This window comes from Miniopterus schreibersii, assembly GCF_964146895.1.
Source record: "Miniopterus schreibersii genome assembly, chromosome: 8".
In the NCBI taxonomy this organism is placed as follows: Eukaryota; Metazoa; Chordata; class Mammalia; order Chiroptera; family Miniopteridae; genus Miniopterus; species Miniopterus schreibersii.
Window position 1 is genome coordinate 5,384,880 of NC_138109.1, and position 23,785 is coordinate 5,408,664.

The 23,785-nt window shown below is 51.7% G+C and overlaps 1 protein-coding gene across 3 annotated transcripts in view; it reads right to left on the bottom strand.

Annotated features, from left to right (window-relative positions):
- Positions 1-153: 153 nt before the first annotated feature.
- PEX14 (peroxisomal biogenesis factor 14) overlaps positions 154-23,785 on the bottom strand; it is a 129,598-nt gene continuing 105,966 nt past the window's right edge. For 2 of the 3 annotated variants that reach the window (XM_081144796.1, XM_081144795.1), the window contains exons 6-10: positions 12,850-12,935; positions 9,707-9,809; positions 8,577-8,674; positions 5,385-5,476; positions 2,219-3,431 (exon numbers count right to left, since the gene is read on the bottom strand). In XM_081144796.1, coding sequence (XP_081000922.1) covers positions 3,002-3,431; positions 5,385-5,476; positions 8,577-8,674; positions 9,707-9,809; positions 12,850-12,935 — 809 coding nt within the window. In that variant the 3' untranslated portion in view covers positions 2,219-3,001. Of the gene's footprint in view, positions 3,432-5,384; positions 5,477-8,576; positions 8,675-9,706; positions 9,810-12,849; positions 12,936-23,785 lie in introns of all 3 variants that reach the window. The other variant, XM_081144794.1, reaches the window with a different exon arrangement.

A 23,785-nucleotide genomic window follows, 5' to 3' on the forward strand; every position in this document is an offset into this window, starting at 1 on the left:
GCAATAAGCCTCAAGGACCAGTGCTTCAGGGTCCTGGCTGAGCACCGAGGGCCAGGAAGAGCCTCTAGAGAGCCCTCCACTCCACCTGGCGTGAGTCCCCAAGGACACAGGACTCACTTTCAGTGAGACAAGCAAGTCACACAACACTGTAGAGGAGTTTCCCATTTTTATTTAATAAGAGACACAGAGAGACACAGACAGTGAGCGAGCCCATGGGCACACCTATGAGCACACCTGCACCTGTGAAACCGCATGGGGGGAAGGGGTTTGTACTCTGTTCCCTTTAAACACCTTTTTTTGTAAATACGTTTACAAATTCAGCACCCCCTCCCCCAAGCAAGTGCTCCCCTTCCGGGCCCAGGTCCCCTCAGCGGAGGAAGGCCAGCTGACGGCTCGGCAGCGGAGGGGCAGCCTGGGATGTGCCCGATGCACCCAGCGCCCCGCCTGCCGGGGCATTGCAAACCCGGGACCTGGGGCAGGAGGGTGCAGGCAGCCTCCCAGCTCCCAGCACTGGATGAGGGCTTTCCTGAAAGACTACAAAAATACATTGTAATTGGGTATAATAATCTCTCCCTTCCAGAAAGGGCCTGACAGGCGCTGCCTGCTGCTCACTTCTGCCCCATTCCAAATATTTTTACCTTATTTGGATGAAATGCATTATTTTTCTAATGAAAGGCTTTTTTTCAAAGGGCTGTTTTCCCTCCGTCCACAGCTGCCTTTATTAGGCAGCACTCACGCCGTTTTGGGGAGGGGTTTTCTGCCTGAAATCAGGCCAGGCTCTCTATGCTCAAACTCCAACATGGGCTCAGGACCCGCGGGGCCAAAGGCCTGGAGCCCAGGTTTCTCCTCAAGGAGTGCCTGTGGACCCTCTGCTGGAGAACACGCCCCCCCACCCCGCCTCCAGACAGTGAGGCCCCAGGGCCACCTCTCACCACTGCAGGTGCTCCCCGCTGCACCCCCACAGCTCTGGCTGTGTCTCCACCCAGGCCATCTGCCTTCTGGTCATCCTGTCTGGTCCCACTGCAGGACAAACCCCTAGAAAATTAGAGATGATGATAAATGGTCACCAAGCTAAAGGGAGAGACCCCCATAATGGCCACTCAGGACCGGGATCAGAGGCCCGTCCCATAGAGAGGGCTTCAGACCAGCCGTCTTCTTGCCTGGCTCCTGGACAAGGGGGTGCTCATGACCACAGGCTAGTGGCCCAGGGGACCAAGAACCTGGATTCTCTGGGAACAGCAGGGAGGCAGAGGTTACTCTCAGTGTGGGCTCTGCTTGTCCCTAGCAACGCGTGGCGGGAAAACATACTGCAGGGGTGTCACGTGAGGTTGCAAGAGTCAAAGATAAGACGTGAGGAACCAAGCCAGGGGTGGACACTCAGGTCAGAGAGAGGCCCAAGTAGCATGACCCAACACGTCCGTAGTGGCCCCTGGGCCAGAGTCAGGAAGGGGTTTGTTGCCAGGGCAGGGGGTTGGGCCCGGAGCCCTAGAAAGGAGCCTAGGCAGGAGGTGAAATGTTTCGGAGACAAAACAGTCCCAACACCAAGTCACTCACCCCTTGGCCCTGGGCCCTGGCTGTCCTCCCTCGCCAGGGCTGCAGGGCCCACGGTGGCAGGCAGCGGTGTCAGGAAGCCAGGGGAGGGCTCCCTGCAGAGGGGTGCATAGCACTGCAGAGAACCCACCTCTGCAGCAGCCAGAGCAGTCTCTGCAGTTTCCAAAGCCTTTGTGTCTGCACAAGGACCCTGATGTGACCATGCCGTCCCCACGCCTGCCCAGCACAGTGCTGTGGCTGCAGGGTGCAGAGCACTCCTTGGAAGGAGCCTCGTGCTGTTTTCCTGGGTTTAGCTAAATGCTGTGAAGGTTAAAGGGAGGCAGGGCGGGAGCGGGAGAGGAGACGGGGGAGGCAGAGCGAGTGAGACACTCTCCTGGGAGCACACTCATCCATTTAAGGAAGGAGAGCTCATCACACTCACATCAGGTCTATATACAGTAACAGGAGGTCCCTTCCTCCTGGACCAGAATGTCGCCCTTCGACACTCGGCTGAGGCTGAAACCCTCCAGGCTCAGGGTGAGCAGCCTGAGAAACCTGCCCAGCTGGGCCCCTGCGTCCCCTCCTTCCCCTCCGGGCCCTCCCAGGGCTCACCTGGTGCAGCCTCAGCCATGACCCACCTCCCAGGCACTGGGAGCGCCGTGAGCAGACAGGGAGCAGCAGGCAGGAATTAAATTGTGGCAACTCAGATTTATTACAACTATGTACAGTCGTGTCTTATATTCTGAACCTATACCTGATCGCACAATGCACATGTGTTTCTGACGGGAAGGACAGACAGAGAGGCCCGATGCCTGGCTCCTATGCAGGAGTCACAGCCACATCTCGCCACAGGGGCGGTAGCTGAGCCACGACGGCAAGCGGGACAGTTGGAAGTGCAGTGTGATTTCATTGGTTTGGGAAGACAGGACATGGTGGGGCTGGGACAGGCGGCATCAGTCTCCCAGGACTTGGCTGTGGGACCTGGGAGGCCCTCGCCAGAGAGAAAGAAGCCCTGGGGACAGAAAAGAGCCCTGGCCCCGGCAAGAAGTGAAGGGAGGAGCCACGGGGGGAGGGGAGGAGGGGGGGAGGAGGGGGACAGCAGGCACCTGGTCAACGCAGCTCCTCCAACTCTGAGGGCAGGAGTCAGGTAAGAGCTACCTCTTGTCATGCACGGTGCTGGGTTAGCTAAGATGCTCAGCAGACACACCTGGACAAGCCCGGGTCCAGGAGGCCGGCAGAGGGGCCTCACTGACGGAACAAGGTCAAGGCTGCTGTCCGGGCTGAGCTGAGGAAGCGGCAGGTGAGAGGAGGCTGGGCGGACAGAGTGCAGCCCCGCGTGCAGGCGCCAGGGTGCCCAGGCCTCACACTGCTCCAGGCCCCAGGCCCCAGGCCCCCAGCTGGCTCAAAGTGCCTCCCGGAGCCCCAGGAGGGGCTAGGGCCGGGCGTCAGCCACCTCCAGGGACACCTGGGCCTAGTCCCGCTCGTTCTCGTTGCTGGCACCCTCGGGCCGCCGTAGCTTGTCCACCTGCTCGTTGATCTGCCCATCGCCGCCACGGCGATCCTCCCGCTGCACGCCCCGGCGGTCCTCCCCGCCCACGTGGCCCTCGTCCTCCTCGTCGTCGCTCTTCTCTTCGCCCTGCACCTCCATCCTCACCTGGCCCTTGACATCCACGTCGCCCTCGCCCTCCTCTGGGGGACCCAGCAGGTGGTAGCTGGCAGTGGAGCCCTCGGGGCTGTGGCCCTCCTTCACAGGTGAGGGTGACGTGGACTCGTTGCTGACAGGCGAGATGTCACTGCTGCTGTGGTGGTTCACGGCGGCCGGGCTGGAGGGTGACGGTGACTTGACTGGGATCTGCCAGGACGGGATCTTTGGGGCCGAAGGGGAGGGTGGGAACTGCCTCCTGGCGGAGGAGGGAGGAGAGGGTCATGACCAGTCCTGGGGCCCCCACCCGCAGCGGAGCCACACCCTCCTCTCCCGATCCCAAGTGCTCTGAGACAGCGCCACCCAGCAGGGGACTGAAGTGAGCTCAGTCAGCCAGCCTCAGCTCCCCTCCAGCCTCCTCCTCTCAGAACCAAGGCCTCTGGAGGCTGGACTGGCTGAGATGAGGCCAGGGCTGCCCGCAGAGTGCCCTGCCCCACGCAGGGGGCCTCCTGGACCCTCTTTACAGCTGCTGGACAGCCACCCTGGGGGGTCTGCCATGCCCTGGAGCCTGCTCCCCCCTGGTCCTTACACCGTCCCCACCTCCAGCCCCAGGAGAGGGAGCAGATGAGGATGGGGACCCCCAAACACCTGGGCCTCCAACTTTAACTTGTCTACTGCACTACAAAAGGGGGCCACTGCTCTGGGTCAGACACATAAAAACCAGAAGGGTGGCACTGGTGCACTTTCTTAGAAAACCTCTGAGCTCAACACTTGACAGGGAAATCAGCTCCCCAACCCTGCTTCCCGCCCCAGGCCCCGGGCCACCAGCCAGCCCAGACCAAAGCCAAGTCCGGGAGGGACCTGGGAGGTCAGGCCCTCTTGGCAACAGCTTGGAAATCGAGCTCTAGGGCAGGCGGCCCATCTCTGCCCGAGCCAAGTAGACAAAGGCCTGCTCCCCTCCTGGCTGCCCCCGTGCCCCCCAGCACTGGGGCCGGGATAGCTCTTCCTCCTCAGATCCCACCCATGGAGAGCACACAGGCCTCGGCCGTCACCAGCATCATGGACGCTAAGGAAAAATTTAATTTACAAATTTCTTGGCTCCAATATTAGCCAACACCTGCTCTCTGTCCCCTGGCTCAAGGGCTCCTGTCTCCTAGGTTTGGGAACACAAGGGGTTTCTCCTAATGACAACCCCCAGCTCAGCCACACCTCCCTCAAGGCCAAGTTCTTTTCTTCAAAGAAGGCCTGGGAATAGGTGGCTTGGAGAGCTGGGTCCTCTGGTTGGGACCCCATCCTTGACCCTGAGTGAAGGGCCACCTTGTGCCTTCGCCTCACACAGCCCCCACTAAACGCTGGCCCTGCAAAGTAATGTGAGCCCGCACAAGGCCGACCTGGGAGCCCCGCAGGTCAGGTGACCAACCCACCCCATGTCCCACGGCACAGGCCTTTCACTTTTAAAACTAGACAGTCCCTGACGAGCTGGACTGGCTCAGGTGGTTGAGCACTGTCCTGTGCACCAAAAGGTTGCCAGTTCGATTCCCAGTCAGGGCACATGCCAGGGCTGTGGGTTCGATCCCCTGTCAGGCATGTGTAGAAAGCAACGGATTGATGTTTCTCCCTCTCTCTAAGCATGTCCTCGGGTAAGGATTACAAAAACAAAAAAAATCCCAGATGGTCCCAAGCAATCCATTCAGAGGTGAAAGCACTGCCCCTGAGGAGCTCATGGAAGGTGCTGTCTCTGCAGAGGGAAACTAAGGCTAGGGGTGGGGAGGTAGGCATGCTCTGCCCCTGCCTTGAACCGTAGGATGGTCCAAACTAAGGATCCCGGCCCTCTGTGGGGACCTTTTCTGGGACCAGCTGGGACCAGGATGGAGGAGGAGGTAGCCCTGCCTGCCTGGAGGGATGGGACGCTCTCCTCTGCTCGAGGTCCTGCTTTCCTTGAGCAGGTGTTGACGGGGCCCAGAGACTGTATATATTTCAAAATTCTTATGGGCTCTGCAGACTGTCACCCTGGGCAGGGGAGGGAGGGGCCCACTGGGGATGGAAAGGTGAAGCTCAAAAGATTCCCAAACCCAATGCCTGAACCATGCAGCCCAGCCAGGGCCCCTGAGCGATGCGCCCCCTCCCAGCCATGGGCAGGCAGACCACGGGGAGCTCCCACTCCCCAGCCCCATGCCAATCCGAGCAGAAGCCCCGCCTTCTCAACTCCTACCGATTTAAAAGAAGCCCTTTGAGGGAGTTAATTTCCGACTTGAGTTCATTGATATTCTGGGACTCTAGGATCCAGTTGGTGGATGTGGTGGCCTGAAAGTCAAAACACAGGGGAACAGGATCACAGTGCTGCCTCCCTTGCGCCCTCAGAGCTGGGGTGGCAGGAGGGGTTGGACCTCGAGGACCCTGGGTATACCCAGGGCCACTCTGTCCTGTGCACCAGCCCACTCAGGAGACTGTCTGCCTGGGTCTCTCCGTTTAAATGACAGTATTAGGGAATCATTACAGGTATTTGGGTGGAACAATGGCATTCTGGTCATGTAAAATGAAATGACACAGTGACAAGAGTCCGTATCTTTTACAGATACAAACCAAAGTGTTTGCATGGACTTGAGAGGCTGTCCAGGGGTAGGGGGGTGGGCAGAGATGAGGCAGGACGGGCTGAAGCAGCAGCTGCGGCTGGGAGGGTCCTGCAGATAGCTGTGCGGGGCCTCCACTGGGTGTGTTCCATTAAACAAAACTAGTAAAATAAGTCAATTTCCACTCCCACACCAACTAGCCGGTTCCCCAGCTGCATCCCGAGCAGGCCCCGCAGACAGGCTGCACCCAGGGTGCACTTCCCAGAGCTGCTAAGAGACCTGCAGCCCTGGCCCAGTAAGGTCAGGCCCCGAACTGCACCTTGCTGTCTACAAAACCAGGCCGCTCATCCACAGCCGCTGTTTTAGAAGCACTGAGGCTCAGCAGAGAAAAAGGAGCTGTCCTAGGACTGAATGTCGATTCCTTCCCCGAGGAGACTCGTGGAGGAAACAGCCACCACAATCCCTGACAAACACCATCCTTCCTCGCATACCTTTTCCTCAGAGTGTGACGCTGTCTCCATATAAACTTCAGGGACCCCCTTTCTCTGGCAAATCTGGTTGGGATGGATGGATGGAGAAGAGGAAATTGGTGGTCCCCCAAATGGCAGCTGCCAGTGGCCAAGCTGCCTATGAAGTGTTTATGGGCCTATTCCAGGTGTGAGGCCTCAGGTATGGGGGCCTCAGGTGGTGGGCCTGCACCATCCGGGCTGGGGGCTCCCCCGAGGTGGCTGCAAGTGCACAGGTTAATCATGCAAGGCCCCTGCCTCCCTGACACAAACAACCCAGACAACCCCAGAGGTAAGCTGAGGAGGATGTGGGGGGCCCAGGCTGTGGCGGGGGGCGGGGGGGGGGACAACAGGACATTCCTGCCAGCCTCTGTTGGGTCCCTGACATGGGGCGGGGCTCGCAGCACCCAGCATAGCTTTGCAGGGAGAAGCTCCTCTGAGAGGCCGCAGGGCTCAGGAAGGAAAAGCTGGGGAGTCTGAGAGCAAGCGTGCAAACGCCACCCCCACCCCCGCCTTCACACACACTCCCTGGGGGCCCCACTCCAGACCACCAGATAGCACAGGCCCAGGAGCCACTGTTCTGGCTTCTCTGAAGCCTTGAAAGCTATAGCAGCCCATTAACAGGGGAGCAATTTCCACTCACCGGCCTACAAAGGACTCAGATTTCCAAACGCATGTGGTGCCAGATGCCAGGATTTAGAAATAAAATCTGACATCTGGGGCTTTTTAGCCAGTCTCTTTAAAAAACAGTTGTAGAAAACTCCCAGCCTTCAGTTTTATGTAGGTTTTTTAATTACTTAATGCTCTTCTTTTTAATTTTTTACAGTGCTGCAGTAGGAGCTTGGAAGCCAGATATAAAAACTTATATTACAGCTGAGAAAACACAGCTCCGAGTCTTTGGTTTATGGGGTAACCAGTCTTCACACATATGGGTTTAGTACCAAACCTACAAGCCTCGCTTCAGTACAGGAGAGAATGGGTGAGAGGGGGCTGGGCACGGGTGGGGGACCATCAGAAAAACAGCATAAGAAGCTCAGGCGCCTCTCAACCACCAAGCACCATCCTGGGCCCCCTCCCCTTTTAAAATGCAACATGTGGTCTTAATCTTAATGGTTAAGGTCTGAAAACAGTTTTCCAATTTCCGGAATGGCTTCTGGCCATTGGCAGGCCACCACTCCGAAAGATAATAGAGGATCGTAGGGCAGGGTGGTAACCGGCCTTCTGGGTGCTTTATGGGCCACCCGCCCCTCGGGCGTACATGGTGGCTGGAGGTGGCCACCCAGCAACGGCACCACCTGAGGAGGAAGTGCAGGCAGCCCCTCTATGTGGGGGTATCTGAGGTGGGGATTCTTGGGGATCCCCTTCACAGGAGGCACCCCTGATTCCATGGGAAATGAAAAGATGCCCATTTCGCTGGGTTTTTACAAATGCAAAAGATCTGAGAGAGGCTCACATCCACTGGGGTGGGGCCTTCCCTGGGAGCCACTCAGAATGGGGTCCTTAGAGCACTGGGTGGTGGAAGCAGCCAGAAAGCAACACAGGAGACAGGCATGGAGCAGGGCGGACAGTCACTGGACCACTATCTCCTGGACCCGTCTGTCCAGGACAATGCCTCAGGAATGACCTTGTCACACACCCACAGAACCCAGGCCAGAAGCCTGAAATCCTGGAGCCTATTCAGAGCATGTCAGGACAATGAAGGAGACTGCCATTACAACTCCATTTTACAGATGAGGAAACTAAGACCCAGACAGGCTAAGTGCTTTGCCTGTGGTCACACAGGTAGCATGCGGCAGACGAAGATTTTAAGCCAGGCAGTCTGATCCCAGGATCTGATATTACTAAGACAGCTTCAGATTTCGGAAGTAAGACATGGAAACTGCCCCAGTCAATTCCAGCTGGCACTATACTCCACTGGGGGTTACCTGACCCCGAGACCTGGGCTTCGAGAACCTGGGTGTCACCACAGAGTTTGGCCCAGTGCCTTGGCACTCCCTCCACTTTCTACCCCCAGGCGCTCTTGGCAACTGTGACCTGCAACCTAACGTGCAGGTGGAGACCATTCTTTGCCTACAGAGCTGGGGCACCTGCGACCATGAGAGGCCATGGGCAGAGAGCTGCTGCTCCTCCCTCCTGCTGGGAGGTTGACAGGGAGACAGGAAGGACGGCCTCCATCGCTGATGCCTCTTCTCTACAAGGGCAGCGTGGGCCTGTTGTATAACAAGCATGAGAAAACACCAAGTTGGACTCCAAGGAACGTGGTGAAGGGACAAGAGCAAAGAGCCATGCAGGGCATACCTGGAAGGGGAGAGGGGCAGGGACCAGTACCTTGGCTGTGGCCAGTTCATGGGCGAGCTCCTGGACTTTCTGCTGCTGCTGGATCAGCAGCTCCTGGACAGAGGCTAACGTCACCTGTAACTGAGTCACTGGGAGAGAAGAGCAGTGGTGTCTGTTAAATGACACACAGATTCTCCTTAAGCTGCAGCATGCAATCTATCAGCAGACACCGAAGCCCATAGCCCAGATGATTTATCTGCACCCTGGGCAATCTACCTGTACTGCACCTACCCTCCAGTCTTTCTGCTTCATCTTCCTACTGTGCCGTTGTCCGTGGTCAGCAGTATATCTGTCCAAAACCTCTCCCCTCTAATTAGATCTGCTGATCATTTGCCTGGCTCTCCAACTTCTGTCATGTCCGCATCCTAGGCCTCCCTGTGTCCTTGTAGAACTCATGCAGTCTCCAGTCCCGGGAGAGATGCACCTCAGATCCCACAACCTCCATGAGTGGTTGAAAACTGCAAATCTCCGTTCCCTGTTGCTCCTTCCTGCCCTCCCCATCCAACCCCAAGGTGGCCTCGTTGGGGCCTCAGGGCCACCACACTGGGGGATTTCTCAGGGCTGCCTGGGACAGCAGCTCTCTCGCTTGCCTGAGTTTTTAGATTCAGAGACTCCATCTAGTAAACAAGTTTATCAAGGAGAAAAGCCACCTCTGGCGCGACAGGTCCCAGCTAATCTGGGCCATCATCGGGGCACTGGGTAATGAACGCGAGCCCCGGGAGTCGATGACAGAGGAGGTGGCCGGGGTCCCGGGAGCCGCAGTAATTACAGCCTCTCTTGACCCTGCGACGGATTCTTAGAGGGAAGGGGGAAAATCGCTGAAAACCCCCCTGAAAACCTCATAGCAGCAGAAATTAAAAATGAACTTTACAGCCCTTAGAAAGGCTGTCATTTTATTCCCCTTATTAATATTCTGAGGTTGGGAGCCTTTCCGTAAAAACATAATTAATTGAGGCCGCGCCGACAGTAAACAAGCAATTTCAAATTAAACCGAAATGACGGCGGCTTCATTTGCAAATGTGAACAGATTCTCAGAGCAGATAAATGAAGTCACCACATAGAGTGGCGCGGAGGGGAGGAGGCCGAGGAGGGGCGCGCGGGGCGGGGCCATCAATCCTCACCTGTCTGCGCCACGCGGCCGCTCAGCTCGGCGAGGCTCGCCTCCATCCGCGCCAGCTGCTTCCTGTCCTCCCGGCCGCCCGCGATGAGCGGCAGCAGGTGTTTCTGCAAGAGGCAGGGGCGGTGAAGGTTTGGGCTACTGTCCAGCGATCTCACTGCAGACCGGCTTTCTCTCTGCCACCCCCCGGCTGGAAACTCTCTAAGCAAACACCATAAATGAACGGTGCCAGACTGTGATTCCAGCCACGTAAAAAGTCCGTCTGCATAAGGACAAGGGCCAGGGACTAGAGATGAGCAAAATCAACCTGGTTTATGCCTATGAAAACTTTTTTGGTTCTTTTATTTAGTTTTCTTAATGGTGTTATATGCACTATTTCTGTAACAAAAATATTTCAAACTCTACTTTAAAACTTGTAAGACAGAAATGTGAAAGGCTACTCAAGAAAGTGATTCTGCTGGGAGGGGGCAGCCTTTGTACTTCTCTGAACCACGTGAATGGGTTATCCATTCGGAAACAAGTGAGTAAAAGTGAATGAATAAGTCACTTGAGAAACTAGATGAGAATCCACAGCAGGTTTCTGGACCTTTGGTTCTTTTATGAGGGGAGAGTATATGGATATGCTGAGGCATTGGAAGGGGTTCACCTTTCTCTAAACTGAGCCTTGAATCCTCACAACAAACTTCCTTTGAGTCAGATGCAGTCAGATTCCCCCAGAACTGAGACCAGGGGCAGAACGGAGAAAGGGGCAGAATCTGAAGGAAGTGACCATGGGGATAAAGGGCAACCAAGCTGGGGTCCCTGAATGCGGGAAGCCAGACTGGGGAGATGAGGCCGTGGAACATTCGGGAAGAAGGCAGGTGGGGTGCAGCTGGTAACTGCTGCCTGCTCTGCAATGTGAAGGAGTAGCCAGTGGGCAGCGGCGGCCACTGGGAGAGCTGGATGAAAGGACATGCACTCTGAGGTCCAAGAGCTCAGGGCCTGGTGCCCCTCCATTTCAGAGGCTGAGACAAGCCCTGGTTAGCACCGTGTGGGCTGATGGGTGTGGGAACTGGCTGGCATGACCAGGGAGAACTTCGGTTCTGACTCCACTTGGGCCCCAGGTAGGAAAACAGACAGCAACATCTCCATTAAGGTTCTGAACTGGGAGGAAGAGCGGCCCTCCCAGGGGCTGTGGGAGAGCACACTTCAAGAGTGGCTCCTAAGTGGGGATGGTTTACTGGGCTCACGCGCAGAAGCACTTTTCTATTCTGCAAAGTGCTTTCGACCACCATGTGAGTCATTGCCTACGACTGAGCCGAAACTTGTCCAATGCAGCCTTACACTCCAGGTAGAAAATTTCCTAAGTACAAAAGTTAAGAAATTCTTGCCCAGCCAGGCGTGGCTCAGTGGTTGAGCATCGACCTAGGATCCATGAGATCGAGGTTCGATTCCCAGTCAGGGCACATGCCTGGGTTGCCAGGCTCAATCCCCAATGACTTTCTCATCATTGATGTTTCTGTCTGTCTCTCTCTCCCTCTCCTTTCCTCTCTCTGAAATAAATAAAGATATATATATATATATATATATATATATATATATATATATTTTTTTTTAAAGGAAAGAGTAGATATTTAAAAAAAGAGGGAAAAAATTCTTATACATATAACAAACTGAAAATTCCATTTCCGAGATCAGAAATGCCAAGGGGAGGGACACATACACTACCCCAGCCTAAATCTTTAAGTATTTATAAAGCAAGATGACAGTTTACCTCTCCTTTTCTTTTTTTAATTTAAAGAAACTATCAGCAAATGTTTTAGAAATTCTCCTGTCACCACTGTGACCGATCTTCCCACGTCTCTCTTCTTTTTTACAGCCGAGAACTGATCTGCTCCCTGTCTGTTAGACCACAGGCCACCCCAGGACAGCCCCAGACGGTCAGTGCTAAGCGCAGCCTGAATCTGTGCCGTCAGTGATCGGAAGGAGGTTTTCCACACACAGGGTAAGGAAGAGGAGGCATCAGGGTGAGGGAGGGGCGGCCCAGAACACAGAACATTTTGCTTCTGGATTTCTGACACAGAAATTTCCAACTCCAAGAATAGATGTTACACAGAAAAAACTGTTGTACATTCTGCTACAACTCTGTCATTAGCTTTTGTATGAAGTCAAAAATTAAGAATCCCAGAGTGCAACCTTGAAATACGGTTCACGTGCTGGAAGTTACAACAGTGAGCCTGGGACAAGGTAGCAGGTGGCCTCAGAAGGAAGGCGGCTTCTCCCCCGGACCAGGAGGGGGCAAGTCCTCTGGCCATGTTTTACCTTCTGTCTCTGGGGACCCATCCTGGCTCTGTATCTTCTAGAAGAGACTCATGTGTTTCCAATCAGTTAGTGCCTAGTAGCTAGTACCTGGTATCAAGGCGGTGAATGCTGGCTCATACCTGCAGCTCTGCTGTTAGCAATGATCTCTGGACCCTGAGGGATGACTGTAGAGTCTGGGGGAATCCTAGATTTACATGGATTCCAACACAGTATATAGGAGACAAAAAGTAGACCCCATAATGTGATTATGATAAGATGCTCAAAACTGGTTTTAAATACTAAAGTAGAAAAAATGGTGTACAAAGCACTTGCTATGTGCCAGGCCACAGCACTCCTCAAAGCAGCACCTTTGAGCTTCACAGCCGTCTCTTGAGGTAGCTTCTATTGTCCCCATTTAACAGATGCAGCCACTGAGCCTGTGGTCACACATCTATCATGTGGTAGAGCTAGGATGCAACACCAGCAGCTGAGCTCCACTGTCCAGTTCTTGACGGCCATGTCACTCTCTCAAATGTGGGGCTGCTTAGCACGTGCCGGTCACTGTTCTAAGTACTTGACATGGCTTGCGGCTTGATGGGCCCACAGTCACTATGGGGCAGAGACTCTGAGGAGAGATGCCCAGTCCAGTGGATGAGGTGGGGCCTAAACCTGCCAAGCACACCTGTCCAGGGTGGGGCAAGGCCTGGACTTGAACCTCCAGAGAGTGTTGGTTAGAACATTCTGCCTCTATACACAGCCCCACTCCTGCGACGGTGCTAGGGAATGAGAGCCTCCATCCAGATAAAGCTCAGGAGAGGGGAGAATGGGGCTGAGTGCCAAGGGGGCCGTGGGGAAGGGCAGACCTACCTTGTAGAGGTGGTGAAAGCCGAATGCGATGCCCGCCATGATGACAGCCAAGGCACTGTAGTCTCTCCATCGGGAACCCACGGGGCCTGTGGTGGGGAGACAAGGCGAGTGAGGAGAAGAGGCACACGGGTCCTGCCCAGGGCTGGGAGACACAGACCAGCACCCTCGACTGACAGTGTGGACGGGCAGTGATGATAAGGCCCCACCCTGTCTTGCCCTGCTTTCCCAGTGAGCCCGTGAAGAGGAGACAACCTACAGGTGACAGATCGATAGAGCGAACTCCAGAAAGATGCAGAGGCTAAGCAGGGTCCTGGGAGAGTGGGGATGGTGGGGGAGGGGCCAGGAGTCCTTGGCAGGGCCTCGCAGGAGGCCCTTGGGGTCCCAGGGAAAGCAGTCCAGGCAGGGCACAAGCAACTGCAAAGGCAGGCTGACCCATGCTCCAAAGACAGAGGTGGCCAATGTGGAAAGGGAGCATCTGGGCCTGACCGACCAGGGAGGGCAGCCTTGGCCAAGCCCCAAGGATACAGAGGGGCCCAGTAAGCCTGGGGAGCAAAGCAGGCAGGCTGGGTGGGAGAGAGGTGGGAAAGGCAGGGCCAGGCCAAGAGTGTGCCTGAGGGACCCCAACATTCACAAGCAGAAGGCCTGAAGAAGGGGTGACACGGCCAGCTCTCTATGAGGAGGAGAAGGTAAGGCAGCCCAAGGGCAAGCTCTGGTGAGAAGGAAGCGGGGAGGAGGCTACTGCCAGGGGCCACAAAAGGCAAGAGGGATCGGGGCCTAGAGGGACTAGGACCAGGACGGAACTGGCTTAGGAGAACCAAGTGCTGCTGTCGTGGGTGAAGCCCAGGAATGGCAGCCAGTCTCCATGGAGGGGCAGGCTCCTGGCCAGCGCTCTCAGAGCAGCCCGTACGGAAGCTCCCAGGACTCTGGTTCCACCAGAGGATGGGTGTTCTCTACTGCATGATCATCCACCCACTGATTACAATATGCTTCCACGTCCATAATCTTATCTGATGCCCCAGCGATTCTGGGAGGTGCCCAGGAAAGCACTGTGTCTCCATTTCCAATGTCCACCTGGAGTGGCTACGCCCAGGCCATGCCGTGTGGCACTCTGTCTCCTCTAAAGGGATCTGCCACTGGGGGCAGGGGCTGTTCCCAGAACCGTTGGCAGGACACAAATCAGTCTGTGAAATCAGACCAGAGTGCCGTGGGACATTATCCTGAGACATGCGGCTGCAACGAGGCACTGGGATCCAGAACTAAGTCTGGGAGAGAAAAGGTGAAGGAGGGAGAGCAGCACCCCGAGTCTTGGAGGAGCACCTGGCTCTCGGCTAGCGCAGGTGAAGCAGGGATTTTTTTAGGACAGACACTGGATGCTTCAGCCGTCACCTCCACCAGGGCCTGCTAGCTCCTGAGATAGTCACATCCTGGTGCTTCCTGACCCCAGGAGAGCAGGGAGGGTTGGTTCTTAAAGCTCAGTAGCAGGATGTGGGCACCGGGAGAGAAGGGGCTGCTGGGAGGCAGCTGACTAGGGGTCCAAGTGGCAAAGACCCCCAGGGGTAAGGGAGATGTCCCCTCCTCCCTGAGCTGCTGCATGAGAAGAGCCAATAAGTCTCTCTCTTTGGCCACCACACCTCTTCCCTCTCTGGCTGACTAGCCTGTGGATTCCACATGAGCTTCCCAATGTGGCTGAGCCCCAGAGTCTCCTGCACAAAATGTAAACAGCAGGTGGCCTCTTCCGCAGCCCTGAACTTCCCTTTTTGGTTTTACAGTCTTTGAACAGGTAATGTATGTGTGGTCTAAACCTAACGTAGCAGTCAGCCCTCTGCAAAGAGGCTCCCTCCACCAACAGCCACTGCTAACAGTTTGTTTATCAGGCCAGAGAGTTTTATGCACATTTAAGGCAATGCAGCTGTGTATAACTTTCCTTCTCTTTCCCTTTTTCTCACCCTTCTTTTGTCCCTATGGCTGCTCAATATTCCATTTAATCAAGTCCCTTCTGGTGGACGTTTAGGTGATTCCAGTCTTTTACTGCTTCCCACGATGCTGCCTGCCATCAGGGACCACGTGCACACATCACTCACATGCATGTACAAGCATGTCTGTAGCTGCGAACGCCCGGGAAGCTGGGTCAGAGGAACATGCACCTGCAACCCTGAGATGCTGCAGCTGCTCTCCAGGGGCTGGCTCGTCCCCCAGCCCGCCCACGCGAGCCTGCTCCCTCAGGCCACTGGACAGGGTGGATCCAGCCAACGCAGGAGCAGGAAAACGTACTTCACTGCAGCTTTCACCTGCATTATCTTGTTAGGAGTGAGGACTGCGTGTCTTTTCATCTGTAGTTCCTTGTCAGTACTGTATATGGTCCATACTTTTCTACTCCATTTCTCTATCCATTTCCTTACCAATTTACAGAAACTTTTTATATGGCAGGGAAATGAGCCTTTTGCCCATGACAGGAGTTGCAACAATCCTTCAATTTATTTTTCTTTGCCTCTGCTTATGGTGCCTGTGGCAGGCAGGTGTTTTTCATATTTATACAAACATATCCGTCTGCTCCTTTCAGGGCTCTGGGGTCTGGGTGACAGCAAGCCAGGACTCCCCACGCCCTCCCAAGGTTGTGTGGGGACACTCCAGGGCTCACGTCTAAGAAGCGGGCCCCAGAAGGGCACTCTGGCTCTGACCTGCAGTGACATCCCACCCAGTAGGAATCTATGCAGATAAGCAATAGCCGCTTGTTAATCAAGCCCAGAGGCTTTTTGTCCCAGGCAAGCCTCTCTTTTGCCTCATTCCTGATCTGCTCTGCTTGGACTCCCTTGTTGCAAAATCCAACACTGAGGGCAAGTCCATTTTTAGGATGAAAAAGTGAAGACACTGGGCAACCTTTCTGTTCCAGAGGGCTTTCATCCCCATACCCAGACACCATCTAAAATCCCCAGAGAAAGCATCTTCAAAATGGCACACGTCCAGAGTATTACATTCACCACTAGTTCCTTCAATACTCACTAAATACCCTACAAAAAAAACAGTTGCAACTAACACCTGGACCGGAATCCAGTGTGCCAGACCCTTTCCTGCAAACATGCCGTGCCGCAGAAGTGCAGCCTCTCACCCGGGCACCGGAGTGGCCCAGGTGGAACAGAGGCGGTGGTTCAGGGTCCGAGAAATTGGGACCTCTCCTGCAGCAGCTCCCACCTTTCCAGAGCTCCAACCTCCTTGCACACCAGGAACACCTGTGGCTCTCTGCCAGCCGCACCCTTCACCCCACCCTGTGCCTCATTCCTGCCATGCTCCCGTTAAGAACATTTTATTGCCCTTGGTTTTCATTATTAATGAAAAGGGACCAGAATGATCTTTCCTAAAGTTCAGAGAGTCTATAAAGACAAGAAACTGAAATGCCATTCTCCTCGTTCCGGAGCGTGTGGGACAATTCTGACTCATGGCAAATGAGAGGAGAAAAACCAAGTTGGAGGCAACTCTTACCCACCGCGTGCCTTTCAGAAGGGCTGCTGAGAAAGCAGTCAGCGTGATCCAGACCTAGCTGAACCCCAGGGACAACCACCTGGAGCTTTCTCCATGCCCACCCAGGGCCACTGTCCGCACCCAGTGCAGACCTCCACAGGGGAATGAGAGCAGAGCGCTGGGAGCCACTTGAGGCTACAAGAGCCTCTCTTGTCACCGTGCTCCCTGGTCCAGAATCATACAGTCAAAGGCAGAATGGGGCTGCGCTTTGGCTCCAGCTTGAAAGTGAGGGACATGGAATGAGGTGTTTGGAAGCTCCAAGTCCCAGTCTGGAAGCAGATGCCCACAGGCAACGGGGCAAGAAGAGCGTTCAAGCCCTGGCTCCACAACACCAACCAGATGGTTCCCAAAGACATTCTTCCTTCTCCTGAAGACAGACCAGCTAAAGAGAGCGGCAGAGCTCTGCTAGATTTAAAGAGCCCAGAAGCAGTGGCATCTTTACTATCACCCACATGCCCATCCTCCACAGCACTTCCCAACAGGCAGGACTAGCTAGCTAGCCAAGGGGCACAGCACTTCCCCGACACACCACATCACTGGGGTCTCCTGGAGGAGGGAGAGCCTGGCATCGGTGGCAGCAGCCTTATCCTGTACAACTGGCATTTCAGGGGCTGCCCTGTGCCTTAGGCTGCAACAAGGCCAGAGGACAAGCTGTCGTAGGGAGAAACTCAACACGTTCCCTAACATTCCATGGATTCCATCAACTAGCGTGAGCTCCAACAGTCTCAGAAATTTTGGGTGATCTACGGTGTGCGGCAGCCACATCAGGGGAACAAAAGCTGCCCAGTGGCTCCTTACCTCACCGAACACTAACAAAACCGCCATGACTCAATTCCCTTAGCTATGTCTCCCAAGAAATCCTCACCCGGCAGGCAAGAACGAGCACTGTAAATAAGAACACATGCATGGCGCTGGGAAGCAGGCCCACAACACAGCCATGCTGAGCACAAAACCTCCAAGCTAGGGACTCACTGACACCACAATCCAGTAAAGGTTCAGTTCGTCAATACGGGGCTGAAAGCCACCACAGAATCATCCTGCTGAGACAACCTGCATCAGCATAACAACAGGAGAAACCAGGCAACCCCACTGCGATTCCCCCACATTCATCGAATCTGGAGCCACGACCCCTCACTGCGTGGTATCCAGCTTCTCAAATCACCCCATCAGCTCTGCTCACAAGCCGCCCTGAGCATTCACTAAGACAGGCTCATCCACAGTGAGGTCCTGAAATAAAGGCCTGTTACAGCACGAGTTGCTGGGCTAAATGCATGGAGCAATGGGGGACCAGCTGAATGGCACTACAGGCTGAGCTGGGGACAGCTGGCAGTGGTCAGAGAGACATGCCGACCCAGCGAAGCAACCAGAAACAACAGCTCTGCTAGGAGCAGAAGCACCTGGGCAGCCTGCAGGGCAGAGGCATCACGGTAGTTCAGCAGCAGTCATGTCTGACCACCCAAGGCCTCTTCACACCAGCATCCTGTGAAAGACAATCTTCCACTTCTCATGAGCTGCGAAGCTATCAGCAGAGTCATCTTTAGGCAGGAAGGACACTGAGGCATATCTATAGCCTCACTCATAGATTAAAAAATATGAGCCCTGATTAAACTATACGAATTCAGAAGAGTCCAGAAATAGACCTGTGCTTATATGGTCAACTGATTTTTGACAAAGAGGTCAAGGTAATTCTATGGGGAAAGGATAATTTTTGCAAAAATTGTGCTGAGACAACTGGAAATTAATAGGGGGGGAAATGGACCTCAATCCTCACCTTACACCATTCACAAAAATTAATTCAATGGATCACACACCTAGACAAAAAAACAAAAACTATAAAGTTTCTGTAAGAAAACAGGAAAAGATTTTTGCAACCTTGGGGTAGGAAAAGACGTCTTAAGATACAAAAAGCATAAACCATAAAAGGAAAAAAACTGATAGAATGGACATCATCAAAATTTTAAACTTTTGCTTTTCAGAAGGCACTATATCCAGAAAATAAAAGGGTAAGCCATAGGCTGGGAGAAAATATCTGCAAAACATATATTTGATAAAGGACCTGTGACCATAAAATACAAAAATTGTTACAATTCATTCATTAAGAAAACAAGGTGATTTTTTAAATGGGCAAAAGACTGGATGAGACACTTTACAAATGCTATATGAATGGCCAATAAGCACATAAAAATATGCTTGACATCATCAATCATTAGGGAAATACAAATCAAAAGCACCATGAGATTCTATAACATACACTAATTAGTATGCTAAACTTAGAAACTGAGAATACCAATTGGTCTCAAGGATGTAGAGCACCTAAAACTATCATACATTGTTGCTGGAACAGTAAAATGGTACAACCATTTTGGAAAATAGTTTGACAATTTCTTACAAAGTTAAACATACAGCTAAGGTACGACCAAAGCATTCTACTCCTAGGTATTTACCTAAGAGAAAGGAAAGCATATCTGCATACAAAGACTTGTGTGTTCATGGCAGCATTATTCATAATAGCCCCAAAATGGAACCTGGTCAATGGATAAGCAAATTAAATTCATACAATGGATGGGGAGGGGGGTGGTGATAGAAATATGTGCAGCTCACAAAATCTAAAATATATACTACCTGGTCCTGTATGCATGTGTGACGGTTAAGAAATCAGACACAAAAGACTACATGCTATACGATTCCATTTACATGAAATTTTCTAAAAGGCAGAACTTTAGTGATAGGGAGGAGATTGCTGGTTGACAGGAACCAGGAGATGGGCAGAGGACTGATGTAAAGGGCACAAAGAAAGTTTCTGGGGTGATGGAAATTTTCAATATTGTGATTGTAGTGTTGGTTACCTGTACAATTCATCAAATTGAGTCACCTGTACAATTCATCAAATTGTACACTTAAAAATAATTAATCTTATTGTGTGTAAATTTACTTTAAAAAAGCTGACTAGACACACACAAAATTCAAAGGAATCCAGAAATATAAAACTGCCATACAACCCAGCAACTCAAGAAATTGGAGACAACTTAAATGTCCATTGACTGGTGAACTGAGAGGGGGAATGTGGTATACATCCGTACAGTGGGATACCAGTCAGCAGTAAAAAGGAATGAAGTATTGCTACATGCCACAACATGGAAGACACTCAAAAACATTTTACTCTGTGAAAGGTGGCAGGCCACAAGGAATCACACAGGTACGATTCATTTACTTGAAATGTCCAGAAAAGGTAATGTTATAGTGACACCTGGGGCTGGAGGCGAGGTTAACAATAAAACTGGCACAAAGGATCTCATTTGGGGGATAAAAGTGCTCTAAAACTGATTTATGGTTGTGCCACTTAGTAAAGTTACTAAAAATCATTGAACTGTATACTTGAAATGGGTGAGTTTTATGGTATATAAAATAGACTTCAATAGCTTTGTTTAAAAAAATAATTTTTTTAAAAAGAGTCTAGACTCAGACGCATGCATATATAAACAATTACTTTTTACTAAAGAGACAAGTAATTCGATACTGGCACGATTGGATAGCCACATGAGGAAAAACAAACCTTGAGTTTCACCTTACACCACATACAAAAATAACTGAGAAGGAAACAGATCTAAACATAAAAGCGAACACTATAAAACTTCTAGAAGAAAAATCTTTCCAACCTTGGAGTAAGCAAAGGCTTCTTAGGACACAGAACATTATAAAAGAAAAATAAAAGATAAATGGATGTCATCAAATTTAAAATATTTTGCTTTTCAAAAAGCAATGTTAAGGGAGGGCAGGAGCAAGCCACAGACTAAGAGGAAATATTAACAAAGCATATATATGACAAGAACCTGAATCCAGAATACTTAAAGAACTCTTATAACTCAATAAGAAGAAAATTTTAAATGGGCAAAAGACTGAAACAGACACTTCATAAAAGATATGCACATGACAATAAGCACAAAAAGATGCTCAACATTACCAGTCATCACAGAAATGTAAACTCAAACCACCATGAGATACTACGACACACACACACTGAAACTGCTAAAATTAAAAAAACTGACAGTACCAACTGCTCATGAGGCTATGAAACAAACGAGAAGTCTCATACACTGCTGATGGGAATGCAAAATGGTACAACCACTTTGGAAAACAGTTTGGCAATTTCTGACAAAGTTAAACTTACACTTAACATATGACCCTGCAATTACACTCCTAGGCATTTACTGAAGAGGAAAACAAAACATACAAAGATGTGTACACGAATATTCACAAGAGCTTTATTCGCAGTAGCTCAAAGCTGGAAACAGCCCAAAGCCCATCAACTGGTGAATGGATAAACAAACTGTGGTGTGCCCACACCAGGCAATACCACTCAGTAATAACAAGGAAGGAACTTCTGATCCGCACAGCTTGGATGAATCTCAAAAACATTACGCCGAGCGACAGAAACCAGACACGAACGGGTACATACTGTATGATTCCATTTATATCAAACTCAAGGAAAGATAAGTCTAATCAGAAGCAACAGAAAGCAGACCAGTGGCCGCCCCGGAGTCGGGGTGGGCTGGGATCAGCTGGGAACGGGCACAAGGGAGCCTTTTAGGGTACTGGAAATATTTTACGGTGTAGTGATGGCTACACGGGAATCCACACTTATCAATACTCAAATCGTAGAATTAAAATTGGTGCATTTTATTTTATGCACATTATTCCTCAATAAAGCTGACTTTTTTTAAAAAGTATGCTCAGAATATTTTTAGAAGTGAGCTTTATAAAGGAAGGCAGCGGTAACAGAACACCCAGCAGGGGAGATTCTAAGTTCTCTCTCTGATCAGTTAGCAGCTGAGACCAAGGAAAAAAGCAAGATCTATGAATTCTAATTCGACTTTTAAAAATGCATCCTGTAATATTTGATACATACAAAAGAATATAACATTTACATAAGTGATAAAGCATGATCATAAAATTAGCAATCTTAGACCCATCTATTTTACCAGGTAAAACTTTCCAAACACCACTGAAGCTAGCCATGTGTCCTCTCCACCCAGAGGCATTCATTATGCTAAATTTAGTGTTTATTCTGACTCAAACTTTCTATGAGCTATGAGAAGCTGGGAACATGTCCCACTAGTACAAGGACTGTATTTCTCGGGCTCCCTTGCAGACAGGTATGGCCACGTGACTGAGTTCCAGCCAATGGAGAGAAAGTGGCAGTGATGTGGACAATTTCCAGGAAGAGTCCTTAGAAGGGAGCTTGCCCTTTCTTTCCCCCGTTCTTGCAGGCTGGACAGCAGAAGGGACAGTTGGAGCTGGAGCAGTCACCCAGGAGCACAAGTCGGATGCCAGCCAGGTGTCAGGGACGCAGAACAGTGAGAGGAGTTGGGTCCCTGAGGATCGGAGCCTGGGCTGCCTAGGTTTACATAACAGATAGTCTTCTATTTTGTTTAAGCCACTTTTATTTTGGGTTTTCTGTTATTTGCTGAAGAATCTTATAAACTAACACAGGCTGCATTGTCAGCACAGCCATAATCCTGGCTCCCACCAACACCAAAGACTTCCCTAGCCTGAGAAACCTAAGGAATGGCTCTGTCACCCTGTTCCTTCCTGTAACACTTGCTCTGGTCAATATCCACACATGGCATTATCTGGCACCCACACGGCACCACACCAGGTAAAGCACAAGCAAACACAGTGGGCAGGGTGGTTGCCCCTGAAAAGCTGCTATTCTAGGCCAGTCACACAGACAAAAGAAGAAAATATACTATTTCCTCAAAACTTAAGAGAAATACTTTTTTTCAAATACAAACCAGTAACTTTTACATACCAAAAAGAGATTTGTGTGCTAAACTGGGAGAAAGGGACATAAGGGAGAAAGAAAAAGTGGGAGAGACTCCCCACACTTCATTTCCTGGTGGGAGTGTCCACTCCTGCCACTCATTTACAGCCACTTCCAGAGTGGCTCACACACACCATCCTGGCCCTGGCCTTCACTGCACTCTCCTGGGATGCTCTCCTTTCAGGCTCAGGTCCAGCTATGGCTTACTGACCCACAGAGCATAGCTCAAGCCCTGCCTCCTCCAGAAGGCCTCACCAAAGACTGGCACTCTGGGTTTCCACTGTTGGTAAATTCCAAAAGCTCTCACCAGTCACAGGGTACAAGATGGCATGAAGTGGTCCTCAATGTATTTCTCCATGCACTGGGCTTCCCTCCACGGTAATCAGTGGCAAGGCCTGTCCTCACCTTCCACAGCCTGCGAGGTCAAGCACACAGGAGGCCTTACCTACTGGCTCCCGGGGCTGCCTCGATGGTTTCACTAGACAGCTTCTCAATTCTGAAGCACATTTCCATCACAATTTATCCATGCAACAAGTGTTTCTAGAACACCTGCTAAAACAGAGCCTCGGGCCGTAGATTAAGAAAAAGAGAAAGCCTTTGAGCTCAAGGAACTCACAATTTAAGGGGAAAGACAGTGGATAAACATTTCAGAGTATCTTGGTGGGAACAGGGGACTGACCAAGCCAAGGGGAGCATCCATCCTAGATGGAGTGGAGGCATCTGAGAGACTCCCTGCAGGAGCTGCAGCTGCCCCCACCCTGGAGAACAGCAGTGAGCTGGCCGGGTGGAGCATGATTGCCTCATCAACACACTCCCAGGGTGTCTTCCCAGCCCCCCTTCAGAATCTGCTCAGATGATACAAATAATTTTAATATTGGCCTAAGAATAATATAGTCACATAGGTAATACTGCCTCAAAAATAATTAGGTGATGCATTTCAAAGTGAAAAACCAATGTGCTTTGACTGTCTTCCATCAGGGTGATGGCCTGGCTGCTGCCTCCCTCTCAGTGGTCTCTCCTGACACTCCCCATCCTGTGGTCTAGCTGCTCTCTACAGCACCTGGTTTCACGTCCACATGCCTTTGACTGGAGGTGCTTGTCCATCCAGTCTAGTCACTGAACTAATCATCCCCCCGGGTCCAATAAACACCTCCAGCTGTCCCTCACCTGTCTGTGCCACTGTCATCACCTGGGCCGGGCTCACAGGCACTGCTATGTTCACATAACTGCCTTTTCGACCAGACAGGAGCAACTAGAGAGAGCCACTAGCTAGGCCTTATTAACACCGCCCAGCCCAGGGGTCTAGCGCAGTGCCGGGCACGTAGCAGGCCTTCAATACTATGTGCCTGCTCAGAGAATTAAGAAAATCAAGGGTAAGAGTATACAGCTATATGGGCTAGAAGAGAAACAAACTGAGAAAGAACATACTTTCTGTCTCACGATTTCCAATGAAATGTCAAAACCTTTCCCCAGCCCCACCCATTTACATCCTATTTTAAGGAGTGACTGAAGCTGTAGGTCTGTCTTTGAAAGGCCTAAGAAAAAACTATTATTCTGCAAAATTTACACTGGCCCTGCCTATATCTCAAAGCTACCTTG